Below are 21,276 nucleotides of genomic sequence, written 5' to 3' on the forward strand. Positions count from 1 at the left end.
GCTGGCTTCCCGGCCAATCAGGAAGCTGGGCGGCGTGTAATGACTCACCACCCAGCTTCCTAATTGTTTGGAAAGCTAGCCAATCAGGAAGCCGGGCAGCAAGTCATTACACGACCCCCAGCTTCCTGATTGGCCAGAAAGCCGGCTCCATGCTTCCTTGTCACATGGTGACGAGGTAGCATGGAGCTGGCTTCCTGGCCAATCAGGAAGCCATGCGCCATGTAATGACTTGCCGCCCGGCTTCCTGATTGGATGGGAAGCTGGCTAATCAGAAAGCCATGCGGGGAGTCATTGCCCGCCAGCTTTCTGATTGGCCAGAAAGCTGGCTCCTTGCTTCCTCGTCACCTGGTGACGGCTAATCGGGAAGCCGGGCGGTGAGTCATTACATGAGGGGCAGTCCCTGTATGGGAGAGAGGTCAGCGTTGACTGCCAGGGGAGTGGGGATTAGGTGCGTAAAAATCCTTTACTTGGGTACCCTAGACCTAAACAAGTATTTTAACTCTTGCAGTGTGGGGTAGGCCCATCCATTGGAAGGGAAGTATTTTTTTCTCCCTGGATATAGACTCTAAAGGTGCCCATACACTTTACAACCGAGGGTTGTAAAGTACTTTAAAAAACGTACGATCTGCCCATCTTGGACAGGCAGATCGTACTTGCGATCATCGCAAGCCCGCCCCCCTGAGGAGCGGGCTTGCGATGACTGCAATGAGGGGCGGGCTTCCTATGACGGCAAAGAGGGGCGGGCTTCCGATCACTGCAAACGGGCAGTGTGCGCGTTCGCACACCGGCCCGTTTGACAGTTGTCGAACCAGCAGCCACTAACTCGCCGAGAATCGTATGATTCCCGGCGGGTTTTCCAGCATGCTTATTCGACGGAAGACGTGCGACCGTACAGTAGAAACGGGCGCACACCTTCCATACACTGCACGATTCTCGTACGATCGCGTAATTTCCCGCGATTCTCGTACGAGAATCGTGCAGTGTATGGGCACCTTTAGTTAGACCGTTGGTGGAAGTACTTTATTATTTTGACATTTCTAGAATATGTTGCATTACACCGTTGAAGTGATTTGGCACTTGCTTTGTGACATTGTTAATTTGGCGCACTGCGCTTACGTGTAAACATACCACTGTTTACACCGCTTAAACTGAAGGGTTTCCCTTTGTTAATTCCCCCCCATTGAAGCATTGAAAAGAAGGAATTGGTTGTGTTGCTTGTATTGTTAAAGCAGAATGGCAGCTGAGAAAACATTTAAGTTAATTGATCTTTAAAAAAATAAATAAAAAGCCGCTTTCCTGTAATACTTCCCTTTAGTCCGGAGGCACCCCTTGCAGTAGGTTTTCTCCGCCACTAGATGTCATCGGTCTTCCATGCTGAATGATGGCCAGTGTCATTCAACCCACTTCCTCTAAGCCCAGACTGTCATGGGCCCACCAATTGGCCAAACAGGCACCGAATACTGCATTGAAAGAGGCCAGGGGCAGTGTGTGCTTTTGCCCTATGATACCTGGAAGTATCAGGATTTTTCTTTTGGTGGGGGGGCACCAGACAAATGTGGAAAGGTAAGTAAAGCTGGGTATACAACGTTATTATCTAAATGTTTACTTGATTTTCTAACACTTAATTGGATCAAATCAAGGTTCATGGCCAGCTTAGGGTTTTGTGTAAATGAGAATGCTAAAGCAGCTTGATGCAGTTTAGAAGTAGGGCTACTGCTTGTTACATGTAGGGATGGGCTGAGGTTCAGACTGATCATAGTCCTGAGCTTCTCCGAACAAGGGAAGTGCCATGGACACTTCCACCTAGTCAGCTGCGCTATGGGCATTCCCCACTCCACAGCTGCATGTAAACAAGGGGGCAGGATGTTTGTGCTGACGTCATATATCTAATATAGACATATTAGGTCAATGACACCTTTTGCGTAAGCCAAGCTGCGGGAGGGGAATACCCAATAGTAGCTGATTCGGGGGCACGTGAGGGGCTCCTTCTGGGTTTGGAGGAGTTTGAATTTGGAACAGGTTTGGTACAAACCTGAGCTCATCCCTGGTAACATACACATGTGATGGAATTTAGAATGATCACAAATTGATCTCCAATACAAGCTGAACAGCTCAGGCTACTACAGTGCGTTATAGAATACCATGAGGCCCTACCAGTTATACATTGTGTTTACTTGTATTGGGCCAAGCTGGACCGCAATCTTTATAGCTGGAGTTCAGCTTTAACTCTTCTAAGGCCCAAAAAGCCCTGTTGATTCTTTAAAGCTTCATTGACACCAGCTAACTTGTATCACTTTTAACAACAAATGCTATGATAATTTGGTTGCTGGCTATAGGTGGCCCTAGACTGTGAATCATTTACAAATCTTCATGTCCTACATTAACTAGACAAGATTAAATGGCCCATGACATCTAGGAAAACAAGCCTGGTTGGAGAGATTAGGTGAGCCGCCCCCCAAAAAACTTTTATAATTAGTACCATAAAGTACATTGATATGCAGAGGGATGCTTTTCACATTGTCATTGGAGCTTCTGGAAGATTTTTTGCTAATACTCTCTTTCAAAATGTCAGTATTGCATAAACTTAGACCAAGGCTAGACAGATCCCAGGAGCCAGGTAGCCAATGCTCATTAAAATCACAGCTGGCTCCTAGTTCTTGAGGTTTCCCCTAGTTGTTGTCAGTGAAGCTTGCTCCTAAAAAAACATCCTGCTTGCTCCTGCATTGGCTAGACTGGCTACTGATCTCCATATACATTTGTCTACCACTGGCCTAGACACTTCTTCACACCCCTAACGGAAACTGCTTGGGACTGAGGGTTGGGTGTTTAGGAACCCAGCACTGTCATTGGGGAGGGTTGCAGACAGGACTACACTTTTTCTATTCCCTGGATCTGGGGATCTTTCAGTGGGCTCTAGTGGTGAAGGTTGCTTGGCATCTAAGCCCCATTTACACCTTAGCGTTTTGAAGCTTGAATGCCAAAGCACTACAGTGATCAACAGGAGGAATCCCATTGTTTTCAATGACCCTTGTTCACACCTGAGTGTCCTGTTGCCTGTACCAAAATCCCTGTAACTCGAAAAAGTACTTGAGCTTATTTTGGGGCAGAGTTAAACGTTTTTGCCACAGTAGACTTCAGTGCAGGACAAGGAGTTAATGCTTACCATAATTATCCTTGCTTGCACTGTGCTAGATTTCATTTTTAGTGATAAACTAGATTTGTACTTTGTCCTAACAAAGGCTTAAAGATCTCGAAGCTTGGGTTTGGCATTGTATGTTAATGAGGGAAACTAACGCCACATTGGCCCTTTGCTTTCACTTTGAAATTGTTCACATTAGCTTCCACTTTGCCCACAGGCCTGTTCCAAAGAAACAACTGTGTGTGCTGTGTGAATGGGACCACATAAGGAATGTAAAGTTGGGTTTTATCAAGTTAGACTTCAAACGTGAAACTTTTTTTTTGGGGGGGGGGGGGGGGGGTATTATTTGTTTTGTTAAAATTATATTTTTGAAACTTGTATTTAGTTATTTTTTATCAGAATATTGCTATCACCAGGGGCTGGTGAGCCTACTGTGTGATAGCACAGTAGGCTCCCCTGCACTCTTTTGAAGCTAAATGAGTACATACTGTACCCATCAGCTTCTTTCCCAGCAAGAAAGGCCAGAGATTGACAGTTTTGAAACCTGAAGTGCTTAGAGCTGAGTTTTTGCGAGTTCATGCTTCACAGGGAGATCAGAGAACGGATGTTCGCTCATCTCCTGCCTCTCTCATTCCTGGCACCCACCATGGAGGTCCCAGGCACCCAGGACAAGTTAACTCAAGGCACATGATGGTGGTGGGGGGCATCTTCCACACCAGAGAACTCAGGCAGCCAGAAACATGGGCACTATTAGAAATGATGGGGCCCTGTACAGCCTACTTGTCTGAGTCCAGAGGTTCATATATGTAAGGCAGAGTTCAGAGGTCCATAGTATGTAACTCACCATGCAGAGGTCAGAAATACACCTACATCTGCAGTTTAGGCATCATCAAAAAAAAAAAACTGCTGATCTCCATAACGCTGCCAGCTTGACACTGAGGGCCTGTCATTACAAATAGTTGCCATGTACAATTTGCTGCCCCCCTGTACCATCCCCCATGCTGCCCTTTCACCCACCTCTAGCCCACAAGGAGCTGCTCTGCATGTTGCTCCAGGTCCACTGGACTCTCCGGTCTTCACTTCCACACAGACACCAGCTGTGAGGGGTCTCAGTGATTGGCACTGTCTTTCTGTTTACAGAGGTCCAACCATATTGTCACTGTGATCTGAGAGCCAGTGGTCAGGATCGGGCATTGGTGGCATGGTGGGTTCAAGCTGCTGGGTGAGAGAGTGGAACAGGGGACAATCTTCCTCACCACAGTTGTGCTGCGAGATTCAGCAGGGTGTCCTGGTGGGGGGAAGCCATCGGGTCAACCCCTGTCAAATCTACCCCCCAGTGGTACTGGCCAGGATTAAAAATAAGCAACATCCCAGCTCCTATAGCAACCAGGAGATTTTGTATATGCTGGTGATGCCACTGAAGTAGTACTTATATCCATGTTAGTGAAAGGGTTACACTGAACTTTTAGGCAGTTGTAAAAGAAGCATATTAATGCAGCTGTGTAATTATTAATATAGGATTTTTGTTTTTTAAATGCAAGCAGTGTAAGTACCTGAATTTGACTTGCTATCAGCTTCTTTCAGACCCTGTACAGCAGAGCTGGGGTGCTAGAGGAAGAAGCAGCACAAGGAGCCAATCAGTTTGTGCTGACAGAAAGCATGGCAAAAGAAGGTGTAAGCAGTGTGACAGCGATAAGCTCATCACTGCGCTGCGTCTACTTTTTACTGTCCATTTACAAGCTGGGGTAGACACAGAACAGCCTGGGCTCAGAAAAAGTCGGTAAAATGATGGCAGCCATCAGAATAAGAACATCTTTTGGTGGAAAGACGTGCTGCAGGGGACAGCTCTGGATCAAAGGTGAATATTACAACCAAGCTGCTTTTCCTTTTATATTTTAATGAACTGGTAATGGTAGCGTGTTATTTTTTGGCTGGAGTTCTACTTTAAAGCTTTTTAGTAGGTAAGCCTATTTCGGCATTTTTATATACCTAATGATAAATGGATTTCGTCACATTCATTCTATATATGGTGCACATCGATCATATATATCTGTTATCAAAAGTTGGGCTTGTCTCCCTTATGATTTAGCTACATTCTGGAATATTTTGCATAGCTTTTTGTATTCTACCTTCACATAGATCACAGGAAGTTTTTCAAGACGCGTCCAGACGAAAATCAACGACTTGATTCAGCAAATGGAGGAAGGACTAAAAACAGCAGATCCACATGATGGTTCTACTTACACAGGATATGCAGGTTTGTTCTTTATGTTATTACTGTCTTTGATATACACCTCATAGCTCCTCTGGGTTTGTGCTGTCCTGGCCATACTTCAATTGGGTTCCCTAGGTTAGCAGTGCCCTAAATATACTCCAGAGGGGTTTCTAGGTTAGTCCTTTCTTGGATATAACTCAGGTTTTTAGGTTGGCAATCTCTTGGATATACTTCAGGTGGGTTCTCTAGGTTAGCACTGTCTTGGATATACTCCAGGTGAGTTTTTTAGATTAGCAGTGTCTTGGATATACTCCAGATGGGTTCTCTAATTTAGTATTGTCTTGGATATATAGTAGATGGGTTCTGGATGGGTTCTCTATGTTAGTACTGTCTTGGATATACGCACTCCAGGTGGGTTTTCTATGTTAGCATCATTGTGGATATAACCCAGCTGAGGTCTTTAGGTTAGCAGGCTCTTGGATATACTTCAGGTGGGTTCTGTAGATTAGTACTGTCCTAAATGTAGTCCAGGTTAGTATTGTCTTGAATGTACTTCAGATGGGATTTCTAGGTTAGCACTGCCTTGGATATACTCCAGGCGAGTTTTATAGGTTAGCAATGTCTTGGATATACTTCAAATGGGTTCTTTTAGGTTAGTACTGTCCCAAATGTTGTCCAGGTTAGTATTGTCTTTGATATACTCCCAGGTATATGTATGTGATTTACATATATTATGTAATCTGGTTATTTTTGTAGGCATAGTCTTATTGTACCTGCAGCTGTACCGCGTCACTCCGGATCAAACCTATTTGCAGCGTTCTCTTGATTATGTGAAAAGAGTTTTGAGGAACCTGAATGGGAGAAGAGTCACTTTCCTCTGTGGGGATGCTGGACCTCTTGCTGTTGGAGCTGTAGTCCACCACAAGCTGCAGAACCAGGCAGAATCCAAGGACTGCATTGCAAGGTTAGAATGTTTCACGTCAGTTAATATTTCTGGAAATTCCTAAATCAAACTGTTGCTGCTACTGTTTTTATTTACTTTAGTACCCTCATGTATTGGCTTAAGCAACATTAGAGGGCCTTTCAATCGAGAGTCATATCTGATGCAAAGTAGAGATGGTTTAACTACCTCCCGACCAGCCGCTGTGTATACACGGCCGGCCGGGAGCTTCTTGGATGTAACTGGGCGTGTATACACATCCTGTTACATCCTGTTACATCCTCCCGCTCGGGCGGGAAATCCCCGCTATTTGAAAAGAGGCAGCGATGCCGGTTAATATACAAGCGATCCGGCTCTATAGCCGGCGGATCGCTTGTATGAGGCCCCGAGACGTGCGCCCCCCCTCCGCGGCTCTCCCCTCCCGCTGTCAAGCTGGTCCCAGGCTCCGGTGTGAGCCCGGGACCAGCATAGTGCCTCTGTCACAGGGGATCAGAGGGAGCTCGGTACACGAGCTCCCTCCGGTCCCCTCTCCGCTGTCAGAATGCGGAAGTGGTGTATATTACATCACTTCCGCATTCTTGTGTCACTCTCCAGCTTCAGATGCTGGAGAGAAGCTGATGAAGCAAAGTTAAGTGGGGAAAAAAAAATAGTTAAAAAATTTAAAGTTTTCCCCCAAATTTTTTTAAAGTGACACAAAAAAGAATTAAAAAAACAAAAATTTTTTTTAAAGTCCCCACCCCTACATATACGCATGTAAACATGCGTCAGGTGCGCATACCTGCGAAAACGACGATTGCGCCCATTACGCCGCACATGTTGCATATCGCCGCGAACGTCGAGCTTGCCTCTCGATCCTGTCACGGCTCTCTGCCGTGACAGGGGGAGGGGCTGGATTCCCCTCTCCCCGCTCCGATCTGTCAGCGCTGACTGGCGGAACGGACGGGGGAGGGGGCGGGTACAGCTGGCTCTGCCTCTGGATAGGCAGATCCAGCTGTCACTCACGCAGCTGGGCGGATCCCGTCAGCTAAGTCGTGATCCGCTCCGCCTGCGGCGTCTCAGTATACCGCGAACTGTAGCTAGCGGTATATTGAGCTTAGGGTAACGGGAGGACGCTAGTTTGTGTCCTCCCGTTACCCTAAGGAGAACTATGGGGAAAAACACTGACCCCATAGTTCTCCTTTTAATGTCCAAAAAATCCGTGTTAGAATCTTAAGTGTAAAAACCCCACATGATGGAATTGGGTTCATTCAAAGATTAGAGATGGGCTTGAACATTGGCAGTTCGTGTGTTCCCCACAAGGCACTGTGCATTGTAAGCCTTGATTGGCTAAAGCCTTGCACCTGACCATAAGGCTTTAGCCAATCTTCATCGCAAACGGACGGGACGGTGGTCGTCTTTTGTAAAAAAAAAAAAATTATTATTTGTATTAATTTTTTTTGTTTTATTTTTTATTTCGTCGTCGTGATTGACGCAGGATTACGTCGGATACTTTTTTTTTTTTACATAAAATACTTGTCAAAAATTTTGTCTTTTGGTGTTTTTTTTTTCAAATAAAGGATTTTTTCAAAGTCTGGCATCTTTTTTTTTTTTACAATTTTACTCAACCCTTTGGTGAATGGGTAGGGGTACAACCAACGCCTCAGGGCTTGTGGTGAAGAGGCCCTTTTCCCCATTGGCACGTGGACAATGTGCTTTTCCAGGGGTGACCCTGGAAAACACCCTCCCATGTGGCCTGGTATCGCTCCCCCGTCCCCCATTTCCTGCCCTGCCAGGCCTGTGCTCGGATGAAGCGTCTGGTATGGAATTTTAGGGGGGACCTCACGTGTTTTTTGTTTTTTTTTTACCCCATTTTTGGGGGTGACGTTCCTCCTTTTAAAATTCCTACCAGACCTTAAGGGCTTGGTATGACTTTAAGGGGGAACCCCACACACTTTTTTTGTTTCTTTTTACATGGGGTTCCCTCCTAAAATTCCTACCAGACCTTAAAGGAGAACTATGGGGTTAGGGCTTTTCCCCATAGTTCTCCGGAGGGTGACGGGAGGACACAAACTAGCGCCCTCCCGTCACCCAAAGCTCAGTATACCGCAAGGCTACAGCTCGCGATATACTGAGCTTTGGGTGACGGGAGGGCGCTAGTTTGTGTCCTCCCGTCACCCTTTTGGAGAACTATGAAGAAGAGCCCTAACCCCATTGTTCTCCTTTTAAGGTCTGTGTTCGGCTCATCACTACCAAAGATGGCTCACCAAACTGATTTGAATATATGGTGTATGAATAGTAATGAATAGGCTAGTAGCTGTGTCATCAAAATCTTGTACTTTTCTCTCAATTATTCTAACAACTAGGTTCAGTGTTTACTGTTAAGACTTTTTGTCACTTGAGTCCATTAATTTTCAGAATGTTATTTATTGCAGGATGTAAGCAAATATTAACAGTTTTAAAGCAGAGAATGAAGCTACTCACAACAAACCTCCGCACCCATAATGATGTTGTTTTGTAATTATTATTGCCTAATTTGAATTGATCGAACATGTTCTTTGTTGACTGTGCTAATTATGTGACTAAATGCATTCATTTCCCTTGTGCTGCATATTAATGAGATTGTGGTTAATTTGATGGAGGTTCTATTTGTAGCCTATTGCAAGGCTAGTTACATTAGGACAAGTCCTCTGGCAGGACGCAACATGAATATATTGTTACCTCTAACCAGTTCTGCTTCTGCTAATGGAAATGTGAGGTGGGGAATGATTTGACTTAAAAAGCAGACAATGTCCCATTGGGAGAGGGGGGATTTCAGAAGCTGGCGTAGTAAGTGTGTGTTGGCTGGAACTGGCACTTTGTGCTGAACAATGCAGTGTAAGTAATTAAGTCATCAAAAGAATTAGGAGGGGGATTTATCTACATTACAACAGCTTTGCTTGAATTGTAAATCTGTAGACTTGCAATCGTTTTTTACTAGATCTGTCACTTTTACAAGTGCACAACTTCCTTTCTTTTTATTAAAGGAGAACTATGAGATGAGTGATTTCCACTCACCTCATAGTTCTAGCCGACCTGTGACAATGAGACTGTCACAGGCCGGCTCAGTAGATCGGGAGGTGAGCGAATACATACCATGTTCGCTCACCTTCCGATCCTGTCACGGCTCTCTGCCGTGACAGGGGGAGGGGCTGTATTCCCCGCTCCGATCTGCCAGCGCTGACTGGTGGAACGGACGGGGGAGGGGGCGGGTACAGCTGGCTCTTCTCTAGATAGGCAGAGCCAGCTGTCACTCACGCAGCTGGGCGGATCCCGTCATCTACGTCGGGATCCGCTCCGGCTGCCGCGTCTCAGTATGCTACAGCTCGCGGTATACTGAGCTTAGGGTAACGGGAGGACGCTAGTTTGTGTCCTCCCGTTACCCTAAGGAGAACTATGGGGGAAAACACTGACCCCATAGTTATCCTTTAATATATAAACTGGTTCTAGCGAAGTCATATTTTTCCGTTTTTATTTCAATAAATTTTTATTAGCATATAAAGATGTAGAAAGTACAAACATTGCAGGCTCTACCAGAACAGATAGGAAGCCGAACTAAAACGCGTCCGTCCTAGCTCTGCGCGCGCATGCGCCCCCCTATCGGCTTCTCTGTTTTTCATATTTTTCCGTTTTTAATATCTGAAGTGTATACGTGTTGTAATTCTTACACCATTCTTGCACCATGAAACTCTGGAAACTAGGGATGCAGCGAAACACATCGGCCAAAAATTGCACTTTTGGCTGAAATTGTGGTGCATGCCTGGATTCTCTCCTCCCCTCTGACACAGCGCAGCGTCCAGCAGGGGGAGAGAAAGTGTTACAGGAGGCCGAGCGGTGCGGGGGAGGAGAGCGATGTGAGCGTCTGGCGTGTCACAAGAGATCGAGCTCTCCTGCCGCACCGCCCCGCTCAGCCTCATGTGACAGTTCAGGAGAGCGGTGTGAAGACAGCTGTCACAGGAGGCTAGGTCGGCGGTGCGGGGGGAGAAGTCAGCTGTCACAGGAGACCAAGCTCTCTTCCCAGCACCGCTCGCTCAGCCTCCTGTGATAGTGAGTCAGGATGGAGAGCGTGTAAAAGCAGTTGGCGATCATTGATCGCTGACTGATTGTAAATCATTGAGGACCTAGTATGTTTACTGTGTCCCCAATTATGAATGAATGGGAAGTGATCTACATCACTTCCTGTTCATTCACAATTGTGGACATGTTAAACATACTATCTCCACAATTTATGAATGAACAGGAACACTCAGTATAGAGGCTCCCTGTTCATTTATAACAGGGGATGCAGAAAAAGAGATTGAGGACTCAGTGTCCTCAATCTCTTTTTCTATTTTAAAATGGAAATAGACCCCTAATATTTCCCCAAAGCCCCCAACAGTAAAGTAAAAAAATAAAAATATTTAATAAAAATACAATATACAAAAATTAAAGTTTTTATTAAAAAGGTTTTTTAAAAAATGACTTTTTTTTTGTCGGTTTTAAAAACGTCATTTTGATGCACCTTTACCTGCCTTGCTGCCCTGGGACTCCCTGGTTCGTATCACTATCAGGACACTATTTGCAAGGAGTTTGCGGGGTCTCCCTATGCTTGTGTGGGTTTTCTCCCACACTCTAAAAACTTGCTGGAAGGTTATTTGGCTCCTGCCAAAATTGGCCCCGTATGTGCGTGCGATAGGGACCTTAGATTGTAAGCTCTTTGAGGGCAGTGCAGTGTTATTCTTGTAATAACGCTTTAAATACAAATGATTCCTGCTTTGATCCATGTTCCCTTATTCTTTTTGTATTTTATTTTGATCAGATTGCTACAGCTACACCGAGGAGTGGTGAGCACAGACTCCGAACTTTCAGATGAGTTATTGTATGGCAGAGCTGGTTACCTGTATGCATTGCTTTACTTAAACTCTGAGATTGGTCCAGATACTGTACCTCAGGCTACAATTAAAGAGGTTCGTTTTTTTTCTGTTTTACTAATTTATCGATTTAAACTTTGTAAACTGAATCACTTTAAATAGAGCTGCAGGTCTATTGATGTATTATAATGGTAACGTTTTTTTAATTTTGTTACTCACCTGTCAGGATACCGTGCACAGGTGGCCCACACCATGTGCAAGTATCTGTACGGGAGGACCAAATACTTGACCACACCAAATAAGGCTATGAACTTATGGTTTATTAGACATACAAAATCATATAAACGCAAGCAACCCCACCAACACTCACAAGCAACATAAATTAGCCAAACTAAATGTAAACTGAATAACACACAGAGTACAACAGGGCAAGCTAACCAGCGGAGCAGGGCCACAGATCAAGAGACCTCAGGGGGAAGGGGTCAGGGTCCAAGGAGGCAACAGGATTCGGGCTACAGGATACAGGTTAGGGCGACAATACTGAGGCACCAGCCTCACTGTGAGAAAGGGCTAAATACCCTTCCAGGCCAGCACCAGGTGGAGAATAATTTCCAACAGCTGGGATGTGCCCCTGGCTGCCTGGAGAGAGCTGCAGGTGAGCACAGGAACTGCAGGACCAAGTTCCAGCGCCACCTGGGTTGCTCTGGTCCCTGACATCACCGATACCGGAAGTCCCATTAACCCCTTCATGACTGAGGCCCTTTTTTTCCATTTTTGCACCCTTGTTATATTCCACATTTTAGGCCTGAAAATGACGTAAAACCCCCCAACATTATATATTTTCTGAATGCCAAGACCCTATAGAATAAAATGGTGGTAGTTGAAAATTTTTATGTTGCGCAAACAGGCAGCGTGTAAAGAATCACCACCAGTTTCCTGATAAGCATGGAAGCTGCCTCCATGTTCCCTCATCACCAAGTGACGAGGATTCATTAAGCCGGCTTTCTGACCAATCAGAAGACGGCGCTGTGTAATGACTCGTTGCCCGGCTTCCTGATTAGTCTAAGCGGGGCAACGAGTCATTACAGGGCTCCCAGCTTCCTCACACACAACAGGGAAGTGTTTCCCTGTCTGTGTTTGGTGGTAAGGTGGGTGTCATGTTTGCTGAAGACAACTTTAGTTGAAAGTTAATGTCAGCAATGCATGTGGCAGTTATTGGTTTTGTGGCCATGCCCCCCACTTTAAACAGACTGGTTCACCAAGCCTTAATTTTCATTAGTTACTGCTAACATCAAATCTAACAGTCATTGGCAAGTAAAATGTATGTTAAATTTAGATTTATTTTTTTTCTGTTTTCCATCTGATTTCAGCTTGTAGATGTCATTATAGAATCTGGGAAAACCTTATCGAATGAAGAGCACAAGAGTGACCGCTGTCCACTGCTGTATCAATGGCACAAGAAGCAGTATGTAGGGGCAGCACATGGGCTGGCTGGTATCTACTACATGCTGATGCAAGTGAGTCATGCAGCTTTTATGAAGACTTGCAACGCTAAAAGGGGATTTTTTTTCTTCATCGTAGCCAGTAAGGTGTGTGTTTTAGGCCTCATTCACACTGGAAACGGCCGGCACGTACAACTCTGTGCTGCTTGCACGGCCGTATCGGGCAGCTCCTGGGAAGGACAGGTGTTGCATGTGATTAGTACGCAGCCACTGTCCTTCTCTATGGGACTACGCGGCAGTACGCCGCCCTACGCTCACCCGCCCTACAAGTCCGTGCGGGTGTCCGTACTCGTACGCTCCTGTCTGCGTCCAAGCCAGGAAACCCACACCCGTATGGACCTGCACTTGGGGTGAGCATAGGACGGCGTACGGCCGCGTAGTCCCATAGAGAAGGACAGGGGCTGCATACTAATCACACGCAGCACCTGTCCTTCCCGGGAGCTGCCCGATACGGCCGTGCACTGAGCTGTACGTGCCGGCCGTTTCTAGTGTGAATGAGGGCTTATTCACTAACTAGCAACAACTTCAGTGTTTTTTTACGATTCGCTCTGTAAAGCAAGCCACACGTGTGAATGCCAATTGCACATGTTACTGCCAATTGTAAACTTGATGTGGCATTAGGTGCTTGCCAGGTTCCTGCACACTTTACAATGTATAAGCTCAGTATTAGATTTTATTAAAAAATGGGTATTGTATGCTAGTATGTAGATGAGATGTACAAGGATATTACTGGCACTTCAAGAAAGCACTAAATTCTTCACATCTTTCCTGCTTGGAATGTACAATGATCTTGTAGCAGTCAATGAGAGACACGTACATATTAGTTCAGTGGCAGTTGTGTTTCTGGCTTTTACTGTAATGAATCTATATATACACATATATATGTTGTTTTCTACAGCCCCTTGCAAAAGTAGAACAAGACACACTGACAGAGCTTGTGAAGCCATGCATCGATTATGTTCGGCACAAGAAGTTTAGGTCTGGTAATTATCCTTCATCATTAAGCAATGAGACAGATCGGCTGGTGCACTGGTGTCATGGAGCTCCTGGAGTAATACACATGCTTATTCAGGCCCATAAGGTGAGTTCACGTGTAATTGATAAAAAAAAAGTTATCAGCCGAGTCTAAACCATGTGCAGGGGTGCTACAAAACATGAACAAAAGACAAAGAACACCGGACTAGTGTAGAGCTTTGTTTATTAGTGAAACTTGAAAACAGCAATACAGTCACAGTTGAGAAACGTGACAATAGGCACTAGGTAATACTGAATTACCACAGTATTGCAGTTATTTCCCAGTTTGTTAGCTAACCAGCCTGTTGTCACATCATGTGAAATTAACCTGGTTGCTAGGGACCCGTTTTGGTCTCTGTAGTGCTGCACTAGATATCACTATCAGCCTGATGAAAGGGAACACCCCGAAACATGCTCCTAGCAACAAGTTACGTTCATGTGATGTGACAGCAGGGGAGAAAGCCATTAGATGGGGAGGTGATCACAAGACTGCAGCGTCCAGCTGGGCATCTATCATCCCGCCATGCTTTTATGCCAGTGGCCAAGAGTTGCAATACCATGATAATTCAGCAAGTAAGTGCCTGTTGTCATATTTCTCGATTGTGACTGTCTTATTTTACTATGAAACAAAGCTCTACACTATGCTGATGTCATTTGTCTTTTATTTATGTTCCCTTTAATGGATGCATATAATTCTGTGCTTTTTACCTATTACCTCAACCTACCTACCAGACAAATGTGAGGAATAAAGTCATGGCAAAGTTCTTCTGAAATACTATACATGTAAAGAAGGGGTTTGGGATATAACTGATTATGTGTGAACCGGATCAGCTGAATGATAGACTTGTACTAAATAACTACTATGTACATATATTAGGCTTCTGCCTATTTAAGTCTAATAGAAAAAGTATTTTATGATGGCTGCTTAGCAAAAATCAATAGGAAGAACACTAAAGACCCTACTCCTGCACTCACCTTGTGGTTGCCGGGCTCACCTTGCTTCTCTGTGACCCTAAACTATTGCAGGGGGATTAAAGTAAGAGTAGGAGGAGATCAGTGAACTCTTGCTTACCAACGTCCTCTATGCTGAATAAATGCAGGAATGCAAAGCTCTAAGCACTTCCAAGTTCAGAGTTGTAAAATCCCGGATGCAGCAGCTGGCTAAGGAGCAGATCAGGGACTCGGTGTCCAATCTGTTTTGGCTGGAGGAAGGGCAGGTCTGAAGACTCTAATAGACTGTCTCCATAAAGAGAGCACCTGTCACTCCCTAAGTACTATCACATAAAAGACATATCAGCCCGTTTGTCATAGTAATGACTAGGGATGGACAAAAATAAAAAAATACAAAAACAATTTTGAGACCAAAACCTAAATTTCAAAATTTGCTGAACTGAACTGAAGCAACTGAAAATTGCGCCCCCCCCCCATCAGCTTCTCTCTTTCACTTTCAAAGCTTAACTGAAGATTGAAGTTGATTGGTTACTATGGACAACAGCTCCAGATTTTGTCTACTCCAGTTTTGATAAATTTCCCCTTCAATCTTTTTCTGCAGCCCCAGCAGTCAATGAACAGGAATCTCTCAGTACAGAGGTTTCCTGTTAATTCACAACCTGGAGATATTTACTATCAAACCAAGTCATGAATGGACAGGAAGCCTATGTACTGAGCCTCTTCCTGTTCATTCATAATGTGAGCATATAGTAAATATTTACTAAGTCCCCATTCATAAATGAACAGGAAGTGATTTATATCTGTTCATAACTGGGGACATAATAACTATGTACTCAAGTATTATCAGTACTGATCGCTCAGTGTTTGTTCTCCACTCGCTATTCTGACTGCTCCACCCCCTCCCGTCTTTTACAGATGCCGAGCTCTCCCCTCCGCCACACTCGCCATTCTGACAGCTCTCCTCCCTTGGCATTTTGACCACTGTCCTTCCCTCACGACACCTAGCTTGGCCTCCTGATAGATTATCTCCTCCCCGCTGGGTGCCAGCAGCTGGATCGGGTTTGTGTCCCCTCCGATGTCCGCTGCCGACACAGGTGGGGTGGGGGAGAGCAATGGGGATCGGAGGGGACACAGTCAGAAGCTTGCAGCCAGTGCCCAGCGGGAAGGAGAGAAGCTGGGGATGCACTGCCTTTTCTGCCATATTTTTAATTTTTTTGGGGACTATCAGCATTTTGCCCATAGTACCATTTTCGGCTGAAATGTTTCTGTGGCCGAAAATTTGGTGCATCCTTTACAATGACGGGTGTGTATGTATTTTCCCTGAAAATAAGACCTAAGCCCGAAAATAAGGCCTAGTACTATTTTTGGGAATTGCTAAAATATAAGACCTAGTTGTGACCATTCCCAGGGCCGGTGGTGGCATAAAGGGGAATTTGAAGAGCCGCGGGAGAGAATCGGCAGTGCCAGCGCTAGAGGAAGCGAGGCGGCACCAGAGGGAGCAGAGCCGCATAAGCCGATGCCTCCTCTATAGTGCCGGCTCCTGTCACAGGCGGAGTGATACCAAATGCACTCCGCCTGTGAGGAATCTATAGTGAAAGTGCTCTCCACTCATTCTGGCCAGCGATTGGTTAGCAAATTGCTCTTGGAAAGGTACGGCACCCCTGATTGCCCTGATCACCATATTTTTGTACATGAATAAGTGTGGATTGTTGTACATAAAAATTTTTTTTAAAAATAAGACCTACCCCGAAAATAAGACCTAGTGTGTTTTTTTTTTTTTTCAGCCAAAAAAAATATAAGACAGTGTCTTATTTTCGGGGGAAACACGGTATATATGAAAGCAGTGAATGTGATATGGTGCATGTGTGCTAAATTACAGCCATTGATTTGCCTGCAGTGAATGTTTTAAGTCTATATAAAATGCAAATAGAAAACCGTTTACCCAGAGTACCAGACCCAGAATTAATTGGAATAAATTAATTCATTAGTGACTCTCAAAGAAGACAACCCCCAGCTGCTTTTACAAGGCATAAATGGAAACAAGACATAAACACAGATTGGTTAACTCAAAGTGCAGCTATTAAAGAGGGTCGGAGAGTCAAATTTAGTACAAAATTAGTTTAATTGGTTAAAAATTAATGAACAATATTATTGCACCACTTCAAACTACACCCATGATAAATCTGACGAAGCCCTGAGAACAAAGGAGGGGTGAAACGCGTCATCCGACTGTGGACACTAAGCTAACTGATTACCTGCATGTCAGGTCTCTAATTTTCGGGTCATTGGACTACAAAAACAGCGCTTTACAAAGAACTTTTCATTGACCAATTCAAAGCCACCTGGGACCCTGTAACATCATCTTTCATATCAAGAAACCACATAGGAACTGTTTTGTTCCTTTCCCTTCAAGAGAGCTACCTAATCAACACTGAAGAGGATTCATAGGAGGAGCGTGTTACAGAGATTTTATTCTGAATCGGACTGTCCGGTGAAGGAGTCAAGCACACGAGAGTACAGACATATTCGAGACATTACACACTATCTGGTTGATCTTTTCTTCCATGTGTGTTTATAACTCAGGGTGACACCATACTCCATGATTCACCGGTCCACAATTTAAGTCCCAGAATTATTAGGATTTTCTCTTCAATCAAGCGTTCCATCCCAAATGTTGACAGCTCTAAATAGGGAGTAAAAGCTACATGTGTGTCATTTGATCGGCTACAATACCAGCCTGAGAAAACTGAACCTCCTCAGATTTACTGAGGAGACCCAAATCAGGTCCCAAGTGGCTAAAAAGAGAAATCCACCGAGTCATACTTAGACTACTTAGACTACAATCTAAGTTGGAGCGCTGTCTCCTTTCAGGATTATCCGGCATTATTTTAGATTTACATCAGCTTGTCCACAGAGTGAATGTTTGTTTGTTTAGAGTGAATGGGTTGTTGCAATAACCAAAAAACATTTTTTAGATTTATCATGGGTGTAGTTTGAAGTGGTGCAATAATATTGTTCACTAATTTTGTACTAAATTTGACTCTCCGACCCTCTTTAATAGCTGCACTTTGAGTTAACCAATCTGTGTTTATCTCTTGTTTCCATTTATATCTATATAAAATGCCCCTGGATTTTGAACCTACAGTAGATATATTTGGTTTTACCTCAGCAAAATCTCATATATTTAATGCACAATTTAGCATCATTTTTTTACAGAAAATATAGATTTGAACATTTGTGCTAAATTTCCATTCCTTTGTGGTTTTACACTTTCAGACTTGTAAATACATGCTCTTCCTGCCACACACAGTGATTCCTCCTGCCAGCTCATATGTCAGTACTGGAAGTACAAGCTGACAGCAGGAACCATTACGTTCACCGGGAGGGGGAACAGGTATCAAATACCTGCAACATACATGAAGGAGTGAAGCAATGTCAGTAGAAGATCTAGGCCACTAGAAAGACTTATTTTACAGAACAGGAGGATTTTTTTTAAGCAACCCTGTGGTGGAAAAGGGTTTTCTCCCTTAGGCCCTGTTCACACCAAGGTGGCATCATTTTTGTGAGTTTGTACGTCCAGGTTCAACGTGCGTGTTTTGCACATGAAGATATGCATTTTGACTGGCGCATGAAAATGTGCAAAATGCTTCTGCCACGCATTTGCGGCCATTTCTATTGAAATCTATGGGGCAAAAACACGCTGTTAACTGCCCAAAGAAGCTCATGTACCTTTTCGGGCGTTTGGCGTTTTGCTGCTCAGGTGTGAACAGGGCCATTCAAAATCATGGGATTTCTTGTGTTGGGCGTTTTGAAGCGCTTTTTCTACTGCTCAGAAATGCCTAGGTGTGAACCAGGCCTTATGTGGGTTGTACCTTCTTTCCCTACATTTGAATGAAAAGATATTGCATGGGCTATCAGAATTATTATATGTAGCCCATCGCACACCTGACCGGTAAGTCCCCTTTTATTCCCCTATGGGCTGTCAGATGGCGTTGCCAGAAGCAACATCAGGTGGAAGTCACCAGCACAACATCTTTATCAAATTCAGAAAGCCTTTATTGACCTCTAGCAATTAACATATCGCAAACAATAGATGCAGTGTTTTGGGACCGCACAGGATCTCTTCATCGTGCAGTGATGAGCAGTGGCTATCAGCATTGCCACTGATAATTGGCAGGCCTGAGCAGTTGGCCACACCTAGTCCTGCCCAATTTATTTGTGGATTGGCAGCACAGCTGCTCATGATGAAGCCCGCCCACTGTGAGCTGCAGTGTCTGGGAGAGGAAACATGCGAGAAATGAAGGAGGATGTGACTCACTCAGGTTAAGTAAAAGAAGGTTTTTTTTCTTTTACTTCAGGAGGATTGTGTACCACATAGCAACTGGATGTGCCGCCCTTTTGGACTGTCATACAGGAGCTTTTGGATGTACTGTCATTTGTGTGTAAATTAGGTCTGTCAACACTGGGTTAAGCTCATGCAAAATTTAATTTAAACTTTTGAATGTAGCTGAACCCTATCATGAATCACAGATCAAAGAGTGTGTGGAATTAAGTCATATTTTCACAGATGTCTCATCAAAGTCCAGAAGATTTTCTTTAAAAGGATCCTTTCAGAATATAAATATGGGAGGTCTTTGTCAATTTGTTTTTAAAAGTGCACCATATTCCATTCTTTACTATTAGAGAGTCACTGACATGGAACAAGCAAATCAGTGAAGTATTGGAATACCTGCCTGGACTATTCATTCCAAGCCATTTACCAATTAACCCTTTAGGGCCCCCGGTCTGCATGTTCACATGCCTTATGCTGTTTTTCCTGTACAGAATCCTTGCTCTGCGGTTGACACAATGTATGTATGCAGCCTAATACAGGTGGGGTCTGGACATCCCACCGGAAAAGGCCCATATACAGGACCCCTTTGGGGTAGATGGTGCAGGAGATTATACCTGTAAGCAATTGCAGTGCCCATACATCTATTTTGATGGTTTCCCGTTTACTTCCATGAAATGAGAAAAAAGTGTGCATTTTATAGAAACCTTCTTTAATTAAACATTTAAGTATTTCATCTTTATTTTAACTAAAAACTAAGTTTTTTTCTGATGCTCTAGTACCTTAGAGTAGTTTATATTAATTTGCTGGTGTGTAGCAAAACAAACCTTTGTGTATTCCTTTTAGCGGACTATGTTAATGCAGATATTTCTGTACCGTGCCTAACAAATCCTGTTAGAGAATTTAACACCGTTGCCAACAGGTTTCCCACAGCTTGGCACGTCTCTAGTTAGAATGACAGCCGAGCAAAGCTTTGCGACCCAGATTTAGTTCATTAGCTGCCGCCATAAAGACTGTAATTATCTTCACATCCTCTGCCGCTTGTTGCTGTGCAGAAAGCAATTAAATCACATTATACAAATGCATGCTTGTGCATAAAATTGTTCAGAGCTCTGCCTGGTCTCTATAAGATTGCCTAGGAGGCACCTCTGGCACTTTGAAATGAGTTGCGCACCCTATTGTATAATTAATTGACACGACGGTTCATTTATAGCTTCCGGACAAATAGGTCGTAGGTTACAATAAAAGTCAATTTAAACATCAGTGTTTGTGTCTTGGGAAAAGACTGTTATATAAAATGAAGGGCATCTACCTCACTAAGTGAGAATATGAAATCTGCAGCCACATTCAATTTGTGTTAAGCCATATTTGCTCTTGATTTTAAAAATAGGACTACAAATATTCCAATTTGAATTTAGCTTAATGTTTTACAGTTCTCTGCCTTCTGTGACCCTCTCAAACACTTATCTATTGTGTGTAAATAAAACATTCATAAATGCATCATGGTAACAAAGACAAAATTGTCATAAAGATACCAGCATTATAAAACTTCCGAATGACCTAAGACAATTTATTATATCCCGGTATGTGTGCTTCAGCAGGCGTAATTTGTTAATATACTGCATCGTAAATTTGATGAGATTAGATGCTTGCAAATGGTTTTTGTTATCACGCCCAGCAATCCTTTAGATGTTATGCCGTGGTGTAATATCGAATGGTATGATGAGGCTGCAATATTTATACAGCACCACACTGGGATTGAGACCGTTCTCCAGTTAGTTTTCATTTTATATAAAAATAGGGCTGTAGTGCTGCATTCACATGTGGGATGTGACAAGCAAGTCACCTTAGGCTAGAGCGGGGTTATCCTTAGCCTTTGGGTGCATGGGAACCAAGTGATGGTTCCCATACGGGTATGGGGCTGGTTCTCTGAATTTAACAAATAAAATCAGGATTCTCTGCATTATTACAATATTAAACCTGGAATCTAACTGAATTTGATGTGGCAGATACCATGCGAGTAACATTGTTAATAACTCTACCTTGAGTTCATGTTTTTAGATTACACAAAAACAGCAGAAATCACACTAGTTCTAGTTAGTTTGTGTATTTGTGATTGGCCATTTTTATATAAACAAATAGAATAAATAATAACTGGTTTTATTTTTGTTGCTCTGTCATGTGTAAAGTAAAACCAAGTCATTGACATATTTTTAAGTCATGTCAGTACCTTATAGGACTGATGATGATGATGATGAATGGTTCAACTGTCTGGTGAAGGGGTGTATGTAATTGTAAATAGGTTGGGAACCCCTGTCGA

At 43.8% G+C, this 21,276-nt stretch overlaps 1 protein-coding gene across 2 annotated transcripts in view; it reads left to right on the forward strand.

The window, feature by feature from the left end:
• The window catches only part of LANCL2 (LanC like 2), a 36,121-nt gene that overhangs the window by 3,218 nt on the left and 11,627 nt on the right, over positions 1-21,276 (forward strand). Inside the window, exons 2-6 of one of the 2 annotated variants that reach the window (XM_018571311.1) lie at positions 5,290-5,396; positions 6,111-6,318; positions 11,108-11,255; positions 12,530-12,676; positions 13,560-13,742. In XM_018571311.1, the coding sequence (XP_018426813.1) occupies positions 5,290-5,396; positions 6,111-6,318; positions 11,108-11,255; positions 12,530-12,676; positions 13,560-13,742 (793 nt within the window). Of the gene's footprint in view, positions 1-5,278; positions 5,397-6,110; positions 6,319-11,107; positions 11,256-12,529; positions 12,677-13,559; positions 13,743-21,276 lie in introns of both variants that reach the window. The other variant, XM_018571301.1, reaches the window with a different exon arrangement.

This window comes from Nanorana parkeri, unplaced genomic scaffold, assembly GCF_000935625.1.
Source record: "Nanorana parkeri isolate BGI_ZX_2015 unplaced genomic scaffold, ASM93562v1 scaffold41, whole genome shotgun sequence".
In the NCBI taxonomy this organism is placed as follows: domain Eukaryota; kingdom Metazoa; phylum Chordata; class Amphibia; order Anura; family Dicroglossidae; genus Nanorana; species Nanorana parkeri.